The following is a 13095-nucleotide window of genomic DNA, read 5'->3' on the forward strand; positions in this document are numbered from 1 at the left end:
CTGATGGGAAGACAATTCAGAACTACTGTTCCAACTTTGGAAAAGAATCTCCAAACTGGCCAGACATGAAGAGAGTGGCCAAATTGGACAAAAAGACTAAAGCTTATGAACACTTTTACAACAGACATCACTCAGAGAACTGACAGATCTAGAACCTGGTGACTGTGTTCATGTCAAATTGGGTGGAGAAGAAGGATGTCGTAAAGCTGTCGTAAAGAAATACAATTATTAAAGCTATGGTAAGAGAAGAACAGATCACAGTGGAATACATTACAGCTCTCGTAAAGAAAAAGAATCCAGTGCCCAGGCCATATGTGGTTGAGCCTTCAGTGGAAACCTTCAACATCTATAGTTTGTTCCTCAGAAGGAACAATCAACAGAGCAAACTGTTCAGATGACAGATGCAAAACAAGAAGACTCAAGGATTCCAAACTGATGACCAGAACCAGCTGTTGCAACTAATGGACAGACAGATGACCAAGTTGTTACATGTTGGGGTTGTGTAATTAGAAAACCAGTACAGTTCAGAGATGCTTAACGGATTAAACTTCAAAGACCGCGTGATAATGTACATATTGTAAATGATAGGATTGTAGAACTTAAAGGGGAAGATGTAATGGAATGCTAAATTGTATTGTACTGTTCAGCCACTAGGTTGCAATGTGTAAAATACTTTATTTAAATGAACCTTAGCCATACCTGGCATAGCATCAAAGGATCTTGATGAACACATCTGGTGCATGTAAGCAAACTCTGTAACCAGTCCATTTCTGGTACAGAAGTATGACACTCTGCAGAGGTTAAAGCCTTTCATGTGGAGGCCTCTAGATTATAATCGCAGCTGCAGAAGCTGCACTCCCAGGTGCTCTGATTCTGGCTGGTGTCCCTGAGCCCCCGCTCTCAAAGCATGCGGAGATGACCATGCACAACATGCAGACTAATCCTGAATAGGCCAGCATTATACTACACTAGGATGCTCTGGAGTAGGAAGGGGGACTGCACTGCAAAGAGTAGGGTGTCCAGATGTCCTGATTTTATAGGGACAGTCCCGATTTTGGGGACCCCCCCCCCACCACCACCTCCTGTCCCAATTTTTCACACTTGCTGTGTGGTCACCCTAGCGAAGGGCAATCATCTGTACCTTCTCCTGGCCCATGACCCCCGGGCCTTGCAGAGCAACCACATGGAGAGGTAAAGCCTCAGAGCTAAATCTAGGTTCCTTCCGCTGATGCCCATATGAATGACTATAAATATATATTGTGGTTACTGAGAAGAGCTGTCAAATTGATTGAGTTCTGCAAGGCTTTCAGTTACACACACACACACACACACACACGTATATCTACACTTCAAGCTGAGGGCTTGATTCCCAGCTTGAGGAGACATACCCATGCTATCTCTGACTGAGTTAGCATGTTAAAAATAGAGCACAACTCTGGCAGCAAGAGTGGTGGGAGGGGCTTGCCCATCCCCCCTCCCCCAGTATGTGCCTAGCATCTCAGACAGGTACATATTCAGGGCAGCTAGCCCCTTCTGCAGTTCACACTGCCGCAATCAGAGCTATTGTGGGTATGACGACTCAAGCTGGGAATCACATCCATCACTCAAAGTGTAGAGTGTAGAGATACCCATTGGCTGAATTCTCCCCTCAGTTACATTAGGCAACCTGACTGAAGTAAATGGGCCTGGACTGGCATAACTCAAGGGAGAATTTCGTCCATTTTGTCTTTTTTGCTAATTCTGCTTAGTGAGAGCGATTCGTTTCCCAATTATATTTGCATTAAGTTTTTAGTCCATTGTTAAAAACAAAATAATTTTTCTAGAAAATGTCTATCTTGTATGAAGATTGCTACAGTGATCCTTGCATTACCTATTTTCATAATCTCTTGTAATCATTATAAAAATGAATTATAGACTATATTTTTGCTGTGTCACCTGCCATGCCTCTTATAAAGGTACATTTTCTTTCTTGACGATATACTACTGAATTTTTTTCAAATATTGCTTCTTTGTGTGACCCATGTCCAGCTTTTTATGACTATTGCTAATACTTAGAGCAATTGTCTAGAGGTTTTGAGCACTGTCACTAAAATAAGTATGTTGTAATATTTGCGCCATTATAAGAATTCAGTGTTGTTTAACATATGGTAATTTTTTTATTATTACTCACAAAAATACTGTAATAAACCACTTGCAGTACAGCAAAATGATTTCACCCTGTGAAAAAAGAATATTTGGCAGTGAAACAAGCAGTTGAAAAAAATCTGAACATAATGGTTGCCCTGTTAGCACAGAGAGCAAATACTGAGAAGAATTAAAGGAACGTTTCATTTGTAAATCTATTACTGAGCCCTGATTATTCACTAGACAGGGGTTAAAGCAACAATTTCCTCTTTTAAAATGCATTTTGATTTGCTGTTTCTATCATGGCTGGATATGGCAGTAAACCAGCAATGTCATAAAAACAGAAGACATAATTTGGAAAATAAAGCAGCTTAACCTGAATCCATTGAGAGAGTTTTTTGATTGGCTTCAGTGAGTGCAGGCTCATACTCTTAGGATATGCTTGTTTTAAAGTCTTGGAGCCTGAATCTGACCTCATTTGAATGCAGTGGAGATACTCCAGGCTTACATCAATGTAACTAGGAACAGGATATATCCCCTGTCACTCATAAAATATTAAATGTAATAATCAGTTTGAAATTGTGGAAAATGTAAATCAGGCAGGATAGAACTGAAAGTGATGTCTGTACCATATGTAGACACTGTATGTATTTTATGTATTGTATGTGTGTATGATGTGTATGTATATATACATGCAATATCAAAATACATTTATTTATATGTATACTATCTGATTCTCCTCAACTCAGAGTTTAGTGTTATCTTAATTACTTACAGGGTATTGAAATTAGAGTGACAAGGTTCCTTTTGTGTTAAGCAAGAGCTCACATTCCTGACTGATGAGGTACTCTCCTCTTTGCCTCTAGATGATCACAGGAAACATTCTTAAAAACAAAACAAAAAAAAAACAAAACAAAAAGTTTGTAACTTATGACTGACCTAATTGTGCAGTGGCAGGGCATTTTATTGCTAGGCAGGGCAGATCTGTGTTGCAAGACACATTTGGGCTTTCCAGAGTCCGTATCCTGGTAGGTGAGAAAGTGTGCTGTGTATTGCTGGGCACCATCTAACTGCAGTTAGAGAAGACATGGCACACAGTATGAAATGTTAATGCTTATTTATCAACTGCAGGCCTAACTCTACACTATGTTACACTGGTACAATCCAAATGAAGTTTGTGGAGAAGCTGGATGTCACTGAGAGCGGAGTTTGGCCCCATTGTATAGTTATTAGTATAGACAGCGTTCCAGAGTGCAGCAGTGTTTCAGCTACGTTAATTTATCTGTAGTAATTATTATCTATGGACCAAATCCTGAAGTCCTTACTCAGTCTATAATTGTGACTTGAATGGCAGTTTCCACTGAGTAAGGATGTCAGGATGTGGCCGTATATTTGCTGTTTTGTTGGGAGTGGTGTGATAAGAGGAAGAAAGGAACAAGCATCTGGGTTTTTTTTTTTAGAAGCAACTTCAATCATATCCTTACTCCTTCCTTGTTGAATAGGAAGGTGCCATTTTACACTGTCACTTTTCAGAGCAGAACTGCAGTTTAATGACCATGGGGAAGCCCTCACATTGAATCGTGTGCCTGCAGGAGTCAAAGGCTTACACACTGGTTTCAATTCTCACTTGGGCCTAGCGGTTTGGAGGAGGGGTATTTATTTTGTTTTTCAGTATATGGCATAGGAGCTTTGGGGATCTCAAGACATTTCCTGTAACTGGGCATCTTGCTGGATGATATTGGCAAGTGGAGGTCTCAGACCCATTTCTCCACATCAGGAGACATTTGCTGGGTGGGGGGAAAAGTGGGGGTGCTGGGAGACACAGGAGGAAGGGGAGAATTCCACAGGCAGACACATATTGCAGGGATCACTCCAGCCAGCTGTGCTAGAGCAGCAAACTGAGCATGCACAGCTCTGGCAACAGCATATCGGACTTATTTATCGCATGTTTGTGGCAATAGATGTAGCCATTTTATTGTCACATACAGAACTTCATGCATCAAGGTATATTGCATTGTGCATTGCTTCATTCTTTAAATTGCTTTCTTACTTCACTATAATGTATTCCACTATGATCTGTTCTTCTCTTACTATAGCTTTAATAATTGTATTTTTGAAAGTAATTGAAAACCAAGCAGCACAAACAGTATGGTGGTGTTTGTTTATTGTGTATTTTCTGGTCATGTTATCCTTTTTCAGTGTTGGTGATTATGTACTATGGTTATTCTCAGATCTGTGCATGTGTTGATGCTCTTCTAAACACTTTCCTATACCATGACCATACTATAATCAATGTACTGCCTCTTATTTATTTTTTAAGACTATTTTAACAGGATTTTTAAATAGAATAAAATATGTGATTAAATGTGAAAAACAAGAGCTAGCATCATAGAAAATAAGGTCAACAAAACTGAGTAACATCCCCCTCAAACTTGCAGTAGAGTTTTTGCAGCAGCCTCAGTAATAAATACGTTTTGACAGCACTTATAGCTTTAATCATGGCTTGTAACCCTATGGATTTTATTGTTTCTGCTGTCAGAAATCAATTTCAGTATTTAATGACATTGTGTAACTCAACCAAGGAGAATTTTGGTTTGATTTGATTTAAATGTTATTTGAAGCTTCATTGCTAAGATACATCTTTTTAAAATAAATATTTTATTTAAAGCTCCATTTTGATTATAATCTTTTTTTTCTTACACAAAGTGGTCCTCAGTTGACTAATAGATATTTTAAAACCCTCAGGAATAATATACTGCAGCTCAAAATGTAACAAAACAAATTCAATAGTTGTTTGTCTGTATTCCTCTTACTGATTTGCAGATCGTGTATTATTTCTAAGTCTTGGGCTCTGATCCTGGAAACACTTAAGCGTGTGCTTGATCTTACCCATCATTGTAGATCCATTGGCACCAGTGGGAGTATTCACATAATTAAAGTTCAGCACAATTATAAATGTTTGTAGGATCAGGTCATAGCAGACATTTTTATCTAATCTCTATAAATATAATAATAATTCCTTTTGTTGAAAGAAATCTGTTTGGGACTCGAATCTGCCTCCAATCCATCATCAAAACTGTTGACATCAGTGGGAGTTTCCCTTACATGAATAAATTGCAGGATGGAGCCCAAATTTGTATATATCTTTGGGGGAATTAAAAATTGTATATTTCACTTAAAGAAGGGGAAAAAAGCATAGGAAATTAATTGAAGTACTGAGTTAACAGTTATACTGTGTCTGTTAAAAGTCTCATTACTTACATCTTTTACAAGATTAAAGTTTGACTTGCAAAAGGAAAAATATTGTGTGTGTTCCCTGTTGCTTCTTTATAAAACTGAAATGTTGGGGTTTTCTGTTCTTAATAATAATAATAATTAATAATAATATAGTTCTCTTTGTTAAAGATTAACATAGCTCTGCCCCTTTGTTTGAAGGAGCAGAAAGCTTCCACTCCTATAATTCTCCAAGAAGTTCTTCAGAGTAAACAGAGACAGACTTGAGTTTGCTGACATTTTTAAAGGAAAAATGGTAAGGAAAATAATGTTGAAGGGAGTATGTAAGAAGAGAACCACCTTTCAGGAAGCAAAGATAGGCAAAGTCCCCATTTTTTTTTCCTTTTGCAGGTCATCTTTATCAAATGTCTTCTGTTTCTGGTCTGGTGTTTCTGGTGGCATTTCCATTCATTTCCAGTCAAGCTAGTATTTATATCAAGGGTGAAAACCAGGACCCATTGAAGTCAGTGGCAAAACTCCCATTAACTTCAGTGGATCCAGGATTTCACCCTATGTTCTTTCAGTTATCTAAGCATGAGCAGTGATTTTTAGCTAACTATCTTTACTGTATTTCATTCAGAGAGCCTGCAGCTTGCACATGATAATATTTATGTTGTGGATGGTATGGTTTTGGAACTATCAGAGGTAGAGGAGACAACATCAGTAAGCAGCTGTTTTGCATCAGAAGACACCACTGAAGACTCAGGTGTTGTGAGTTCTCCATCTGATGTCGTATCTTTGGATTCACAAAATGACAATATGAAATTGAAAGACAAGCCAGTGAATGGTCAGGAGGACAATACCGAAAGGGATGGAACTTACGCAGCAGAGTTGTGCTCTGTGAGGAATACCTCCTGTGATAGCAACGATTCTGGAAATGCTCACCAGAGGTAAGTCCCACTTGTAAAATAGTCTAAAAAAAATCTCATTTGCCTTTCTTATAGGAAAGCATTTAGCAAAGCCAGCTTCTACTTTTTGTTGCTATTTCATAACCCAATGCCAAATAAACACCTAAGGGCTCATCCTAATGAAAATATTTAGTGCCAAAACGCCCTAAGATCATGTGCTTGTAACAACTGGCAGAAGTAACTTTTTTGTTTTAATTTGTAATTTCTTGCAAAATTCTGCTGCTCTTCGGGGTTGATTTCTCCATGAAGGCTAAAATAATTCTGTGTCATCGTTTGGTTAATTCTGCAGCAGCGATAATGTATGAGGGAAGGGCTGTAATTTTATTGCAGATCGGCATATCTACAGCAACACTGCCAACCAAGGAAATAATGTTTTTTAGACAAATAAATATTTTCCTGCAGTTTCTTCAGCCCAAATATCACAGCACTCAGCTAATACATGAAAACCTGGAAACTGATTGCAAACACAAGTGAAACTGACTTTTCTATTATTTGCCAAAAGTCACATAGTGAGTCAATGGTGGAACTGAAAAGAAAACTCAATTCTTAGTGCTCTGCTGATGCAAACCGGAAATCAAGGGGAGCTATGCCACCAGCAAGGAGGGTGGTCCAAGATGACACACAGAAGGGCACCCACTCTGTGTGACACTGCAAGATTCAAGGGGGGAAAAAACCTGTTACTACTTGTTCGACACAAAGCCCATGCTCCCTCTGTTTAGTATCTAATCTACTGTACCTTCAAAAGAGCATGTAGCATTGGCCTAATTATCTCCTTCCACGCATTTCTGGGGCAAAACTTGAAGTAGGGGATAAATTGGCCTGCAGTCAATATTTAATCCCTAAATCTGACCCTGGGCCTGATCCTATTCCCATTGATGTCAAGACCCCTACAGATGTCTTTTTAACTCTGTCTTCCATGTGGCTTTTCCTTGCTGTATAATCCACTATAGATCCCCTAATAATTTCTTTATGGAGGATGACATAGACTAGCATAATAAGTATGATTAGCACTAACCACTTGATCCAAACACCATTGAAGTCAGTGGAAAGACTCCCACTGATTTCAATAGGCTTTGTATCAGGGCTCATGAGAGGAATAAGCTGTCTTCACTTGAAACAGCAAGGCCCAAACTGATTAGATAAAATATGCATGTCCAGGCTGTTGTATACACTGCCCAAAAGTAACTACAATCTTCACTACCACAAACACTCCTTACTTATCCCCAAATTTCATATCATAATTGTGACTTTGAAGCACAAAATACACCACAGCATAGCCCAGTAATATAGCATTCCTAATCAGTGCAAAGTATTTTGCAGCATTTGATGGCATGTTTCATGCTTCCCAATAAAGTGAAAGACCTATCGCATGCCATTAAAACATCACATACCACAGCTTAAAAGTCAACATCTGCCTTAATTTTCACTTCATTGTAAGGCAAAAACATCTCTCGTTTTGGACTCAGCTTTGCCTCTGATCCACACAAAGATGACAATAAAGTTATGATTATAGAAAATTTTAGGAAATGTTACACATAAGCAAGAGATGTAAGTTATGGATCATGTTGGAAATATCACTTAAAATTTGCTAACTTTTGTCCATGTAAAAATCTCAGTCCTCATGTTGAATTAGCACATTGTGGGTGTTTTTTGCATGTTTTACCTTTTATTTTTTTTAATTCACTTCCTGTGAGTATGAAATCACTTCAGATCAACGTTAGGGCCCTGTGGGAGCCTAAAATCTGTAATAGGTTTTAGTACTACGGCAACAGCAGCTGATGCTGCGGTACCAGAGATGCCAATAGCAAAATCTTTTAAACTGATGTGTTCTCTCCTATAGTGTGTGAATTCCAACTCCGCTTCTAACCTGTTTGCAAACAAACTAGTATTGAAAACAATGCCATTTTTACTCCCCTTGAGGTCAACTCCTTAAGTCTTCAAAAAACCACTTCTTAGGAAAGAAAATAAATAAGTTTGTTTTATTTTTTTAAATACCTGTTTGTATTAAAATCTTAGGTTCATGATCTGAATTTGAGTCAGTTTTGAGCACTGCAGGAAAAGTTACAGCATGTCATTTTCAAAGCTTCTATGTCATAGCAGATCCACTGCCTATGTAGTAAAGTCAGCTGAAAACTTTGGGATTTTATATAGTTCCTTACATGAGCAGGGACTGTAGAAATGAGCCTTCTACACAATCCCCTCTCCTCCATCTGGGAGCTGAACTCCCGGTGAAGTCAAAGTAGAGTTTTGTATGAACGTTTACAGTAAGTTATACTTTCTTATATTTCTGTTCCTTAAGCATTGGAGCTCCAGTAGAAAACAATGAATGAAGCTCATGAATTCTTGCTACATTTCTACCAGTTCCAGATATTAGGATCTAGCTCAACTTTAAAATAAAATAAAATAAACTGGAAAGTATGTAAATGCTATAAAGGACAAGTAATATGTGATGTAAAATGCCATTTTTTGATTCACTTTAATATTCCAGGAGCCAATTAGTTTTGTGTTATATGAAAGTGCACCAGTTAGCAAGAATGGGACAGAGTCATCTATGGTTCTGAACTCCATTGAGCCCAGTGCAGTTACACCAGGGACTAGTTTGGCCCAGTATTTGAAAACTGATTGTAAAGGCTGTTACAGGAGATTCTAAACATTTTGTATTATTTTTATTAATCATTATAAAGTTGACTAAACGCTAGGCTTTAGTTACCTTGCAAAATAAGTAATTTCTAGGAAAACAGACCTATTACAGAAAGAAAAGGTCTGAGTCTCATTTGCACTGAAGTCACTTTACACTGTTCTGGAAGTGGGAGTAAATTACATTCACTCGCTTTAAGGCCCATCTGCACTGCCAGTGCAGTAAAGAGCCTATGAGTAAGTGAAAATCAGGTCCAGAGTGTTTACATAAGCTAATGAGTCCCACATAATGCTTAGCTCATGCTCCAGGAGGTATTCTGCGATGTTGCCTACTTTTGGCAAATTATATTTTTTAATTCATTTTCTTAAGGCTTCCAGGGGCCTTCAGGCATGGGTGGCTTTAAAAATTAAAAGTTTATTTATTATTTATTATCATAAGGGATGTATGACTAAACTCTGAGAAAGTGCAACTGAAATGCATGCCAGCCTTTGAAAATCACAGGAGAGAATTACAATCCGAGTCTGCCCATCAGATGCTATGTAAGTCAGTGAAAACCATGTGTGCATTCAAAGGCAAAATCTGGCTCTTAGTATGGAGTAGACGTATGTGTTTGCAAGCATAAATCTATCCTCAGATATGAAATGACATGTACAGCTATCTTCACACTTTCAGAACTGACAATAACTACAGCAATTGTGTCTCCAACGAAGTTTTCTCAAGTAGAAGGTCTTATAGGGTACTACCCATAATACGCAGGGCAGAGAGATTTCAAAGTAAAACCCCAAATCCTGCGAGCTGCTCCAGCAGGTGACCAGAATGCTAGAGCTGTGCAAATAATAGATTTTTCGTTTCACTGGCGATTCCAAAAAATTGGCAGGCGGGAGAGGGAGAGATTTTTGGATCAACCCAAAAATGAAGTCTTTTGAAATTTCTGGTGAATGGGAAAAAAAAGATAGGGGGTCAGACAAAACATTTTGTTTTGATTTCAAGCATTTTAATGTGTTTTCAATAAAATTAAATGATATTTCTAAATAAAAAGTGGTTTTGAACCAAACATTTATTTTCAAAAATGTCTGAACAAAATGTTTCTTTCTTTTTATCAGCTTTGTTCTTTTTCAAAAGGAATAGCTCACTGATACCGACACAAATTTGTGAAATGTTTTAGTGTCACCAAATCTGCATTTTTGGCAGGAAAAAGTTTTGGACAAAAAATGTCACCCAGCTCTGCCGGGTGCCCATGCTGGAGTCCTATTGCCTTCATAGAGCTTTGCCCATGCACAATGAGCAGCTTGCCGGGTCACTAATTTTCAAAAATGTAATTTCATGTCTGTTTTGGGGTTAAGTAGAGCACTGGACTGGGAATCCAGTCTATTCTGGGCTCTGCCATCAACTTGCTGTGTGACTTTGGGCAAGTCACTTCACCTTTCTTTTCCCTCTGGTTTCCTTCTCACCATTTGTCTGTTTTAATTGTAAGCTCTTAGGGGCAGAGCTTGTTTCTTGCTATGGGTATGGCTACATTGAAGCTGGGAGGTGTGATTCCCAGCTCACGTAGACATACCTGTGCTAGCTCTGCTTGAGCTAGTATACTTAAAATAGGAGTGCAGCCAGTGTAGCACGAGTGCCGGCTCAGGCTAGACCTGTGGGCAGTTAGCTAGCCCAAGCTGCCACCATACTACCCTGGCCTCACTGCTATTTTTAGGTGGCATCTCAAGCAGAGCTAGAGAGTACATCTATGCCTTAGGCCTGGTCTACACTAGGGGGGGGTGTCAAACTAAGGTACGCAAGTTCAGCTACGCGAATAGCGTAGCTGAACTCAAACTACCTTAGTTCGAACTACTCACCCGTCCAGACGCCGCGGGATCGAAGTCCGCGGCTCCCCCGTCGACTCCGCCACCGCCGTTAGCGGTGGTGGAGTTCTGGAGTCGACGGGAGCGCGTTTGGAGTTCGAACTATCGCGTCTAGATTAGACGCGATAGTTCGAACTCCGAGAAGTCGAACTCTGCGCGTCGACCCGGCAGGTAAGTGTAGACCTACCCTTAGTGTTTTCACAGTGCCTAGCACAATGTTCTCCTGGTTTCTGTTGGGGGCCTTAGGGTCTACCATAATAGAAAAAATGATTGTAAGCATCATTAAGCATTGACCCTGAACAACCTTTCAGCCTAACTCACTTCCTTAATATCCCTCTTTGCAACTGGCTTCTTTTGGTTAGCATCTTATCACATACCTGCTCACAAAATTTTAATATATAGTATTATATGAATAATAAGCAAACCACAGAGAAGTTAAAATGTTGCATACGTAGCAATAAACACATCTCATGATCTCTCACAGTTGTTACTCCTGTCCTCCCATACCCCCTCTTTTCCCATTCTTTGTTTGGTGTCAGCATGCCAGCTCCTTGGGGCAAGGATCGGTCACTTTTATATATCTGCAAAGCATCATGCACACCTACAGTGTGGAACTGTATAAATAATTACACACAAAATGCTGTGTTAAAAGAACATTATTCAGGTTGTAAAATCAAGCAGTCAAAAGTTAGGCTCTGCCAGCGTAACCTTCATTTGGCCCCCTTGTGCTTTTGTATTATGACATAGTCTTTAATCACCTGATCACATATAATTTTTTCTGCAGGACCCCAGCCTTATTCTGTGCACAGGATGGATAGTGCTCACTTAATGAGCAGCTATTCAATATTTTGTTTGATCCTCTTTGCTCAGTTTGGGGCCCATGCCTTATTTACTGCAGACTATTCAAACCCTGCTCTGAAGTCAGAATGATTAATATCCTCATGAGCTTACCTATGATGCTCATCATTCTTGTATCCAAGCAGTACCTGAACACTAATTAATTTATTTTCACAGCCCCCCCGTGAGGTGTGGGGTTGGCATTACCCCCATTTTACACATGGGAAATTGAGACACAGAGAGATTAAGGTCAAAAGTGTCCACTAATGTTGGGTTCCCATTTCAGACTCCTAGGACCTGATTTTTCAGGGTACTTAGCAGTATATAGAACTTAATATGTTCAAATATAGCTCTTGCTGACCTTGAAGTTGCAATGCTGAGGGCTCAGCACTAGAGCTGGGTGAAATGGTTTTAGCAAATAACGTTTTTGCTGAAAAATGCTTTTTGGGGGGCTCCAAAACCATTTGCAGATTTGGGTCAAATTGGACTGATAGTTTCAGCCAAAGAACTATGGGGAAAAATCAAAAAAGTCCAAACATTTTTTCTTTGACTGTTTCGAACCATTTCATTTTGGCTTTTTCATTTTGAAACAGCATTCTATTTTGAAATCTGACCAATTTTTTAAGACACACAAACACACACACACGCACACAAAGATGAAAACCGCCCAAAAATGTCCCAATTGAACCAAAAAGCTTGAAAAAAAATTGGTTTCAGTTGACCAAAATATTTTTAGTCTATTCAAAAGAAATATTTTTCAAGTTTTCAATTTGACAAAAAAATTCAAAAAAAATTGATATGGGTTCGAATTAAACCCATTTTTTTCCATATATTTTGGTTGAGCCCCCAAACTCAAATGAGTCTCAATCATTTATTTGGCCTGCTCTGTTCAGCACTTCTGCAAATCAGGCCCCAGAGCCATAAGTTGGGCACCCAGAAAATGAAGAACACACCAATTAGTGATTGTCTATGACAAGTTTGATTTAAGTGACTTGTTTAGCATTTCTCAGGAACCCTGTGACACAGGCAAGAATAGAGTTCAGTTCTCCAAGGTCACATTAACCATAAGACCCCCTATTTCTCTTCCTGCAGGCTCCTGCCTTATTCACTACAATCTTCCAGCTTCAACAACAAATGAGGCAGGGGTCCTACAGACAACAGCCTCCTTAATTACAAAACCCTGCTCCAGATCTAGAACTGGACGATCCTGTGCACTAAATGAAGTGGGGCGCTGTAGGAAAAAATAGTATGCGATCATGTAATTAAAGACTGTATCTACTTCATATGTGCAAGGGAGCTGAATTAAGGTTGCCTGGGCAACTTTAATTCTGACATTTCCTAACTTTTGAGTGAGTGACTTAGCAACCTTAATAAACTTCTTTTAACATAGATTTGTGTGTATAATTTCCTAGATTTTAAAAAAGCAAAATGAAAAAAGAAAATTTTCATGTTGTGACATCATATTGAT

The 13095-nt window shown here is 38.9% G+C and overlaps 1 protein-coding gene across 8 annotated transcripts in view; it reads left to right on the plus strand.

The window, feature by feature from the left end:
• The window catches only part of COBL (cordon-bleu WH2 repeat protein), a 268039-nt gene that overhangs the window by 222502 nt on the left and 32442 nt on the right, over positions 1-13095 (plus strand). For all 8 annotated transcript variants that reach the window (XM_045004528.1, XM_045004534.1, XM_045004533.1 and 5 more), the window contains one exon: positions 5978-6287. In XM_045004528.1, the coding sequence (XP_044860463.1) occupies positions 5978-6287 (310 nt within the window). The remainder of the gene's footprint in view (positions 1-5977; positions 6288-13095) is intronic.

The sequence above is a fragment of the Mauremys mutica genome, chromosome 2 (genome assembly GCF_020497125.1).
Source record: "Mauremys mutica isolate MM-2020 ecotype Southern chromosome 2, ASM2049712v1, whole genome shotgun sequence".
Taxonomy (NCBI): Eukaryota; Metazoa; Chordata; order Testudines; family Geoemydidae; genus Mauremys; species Mauremys mutica.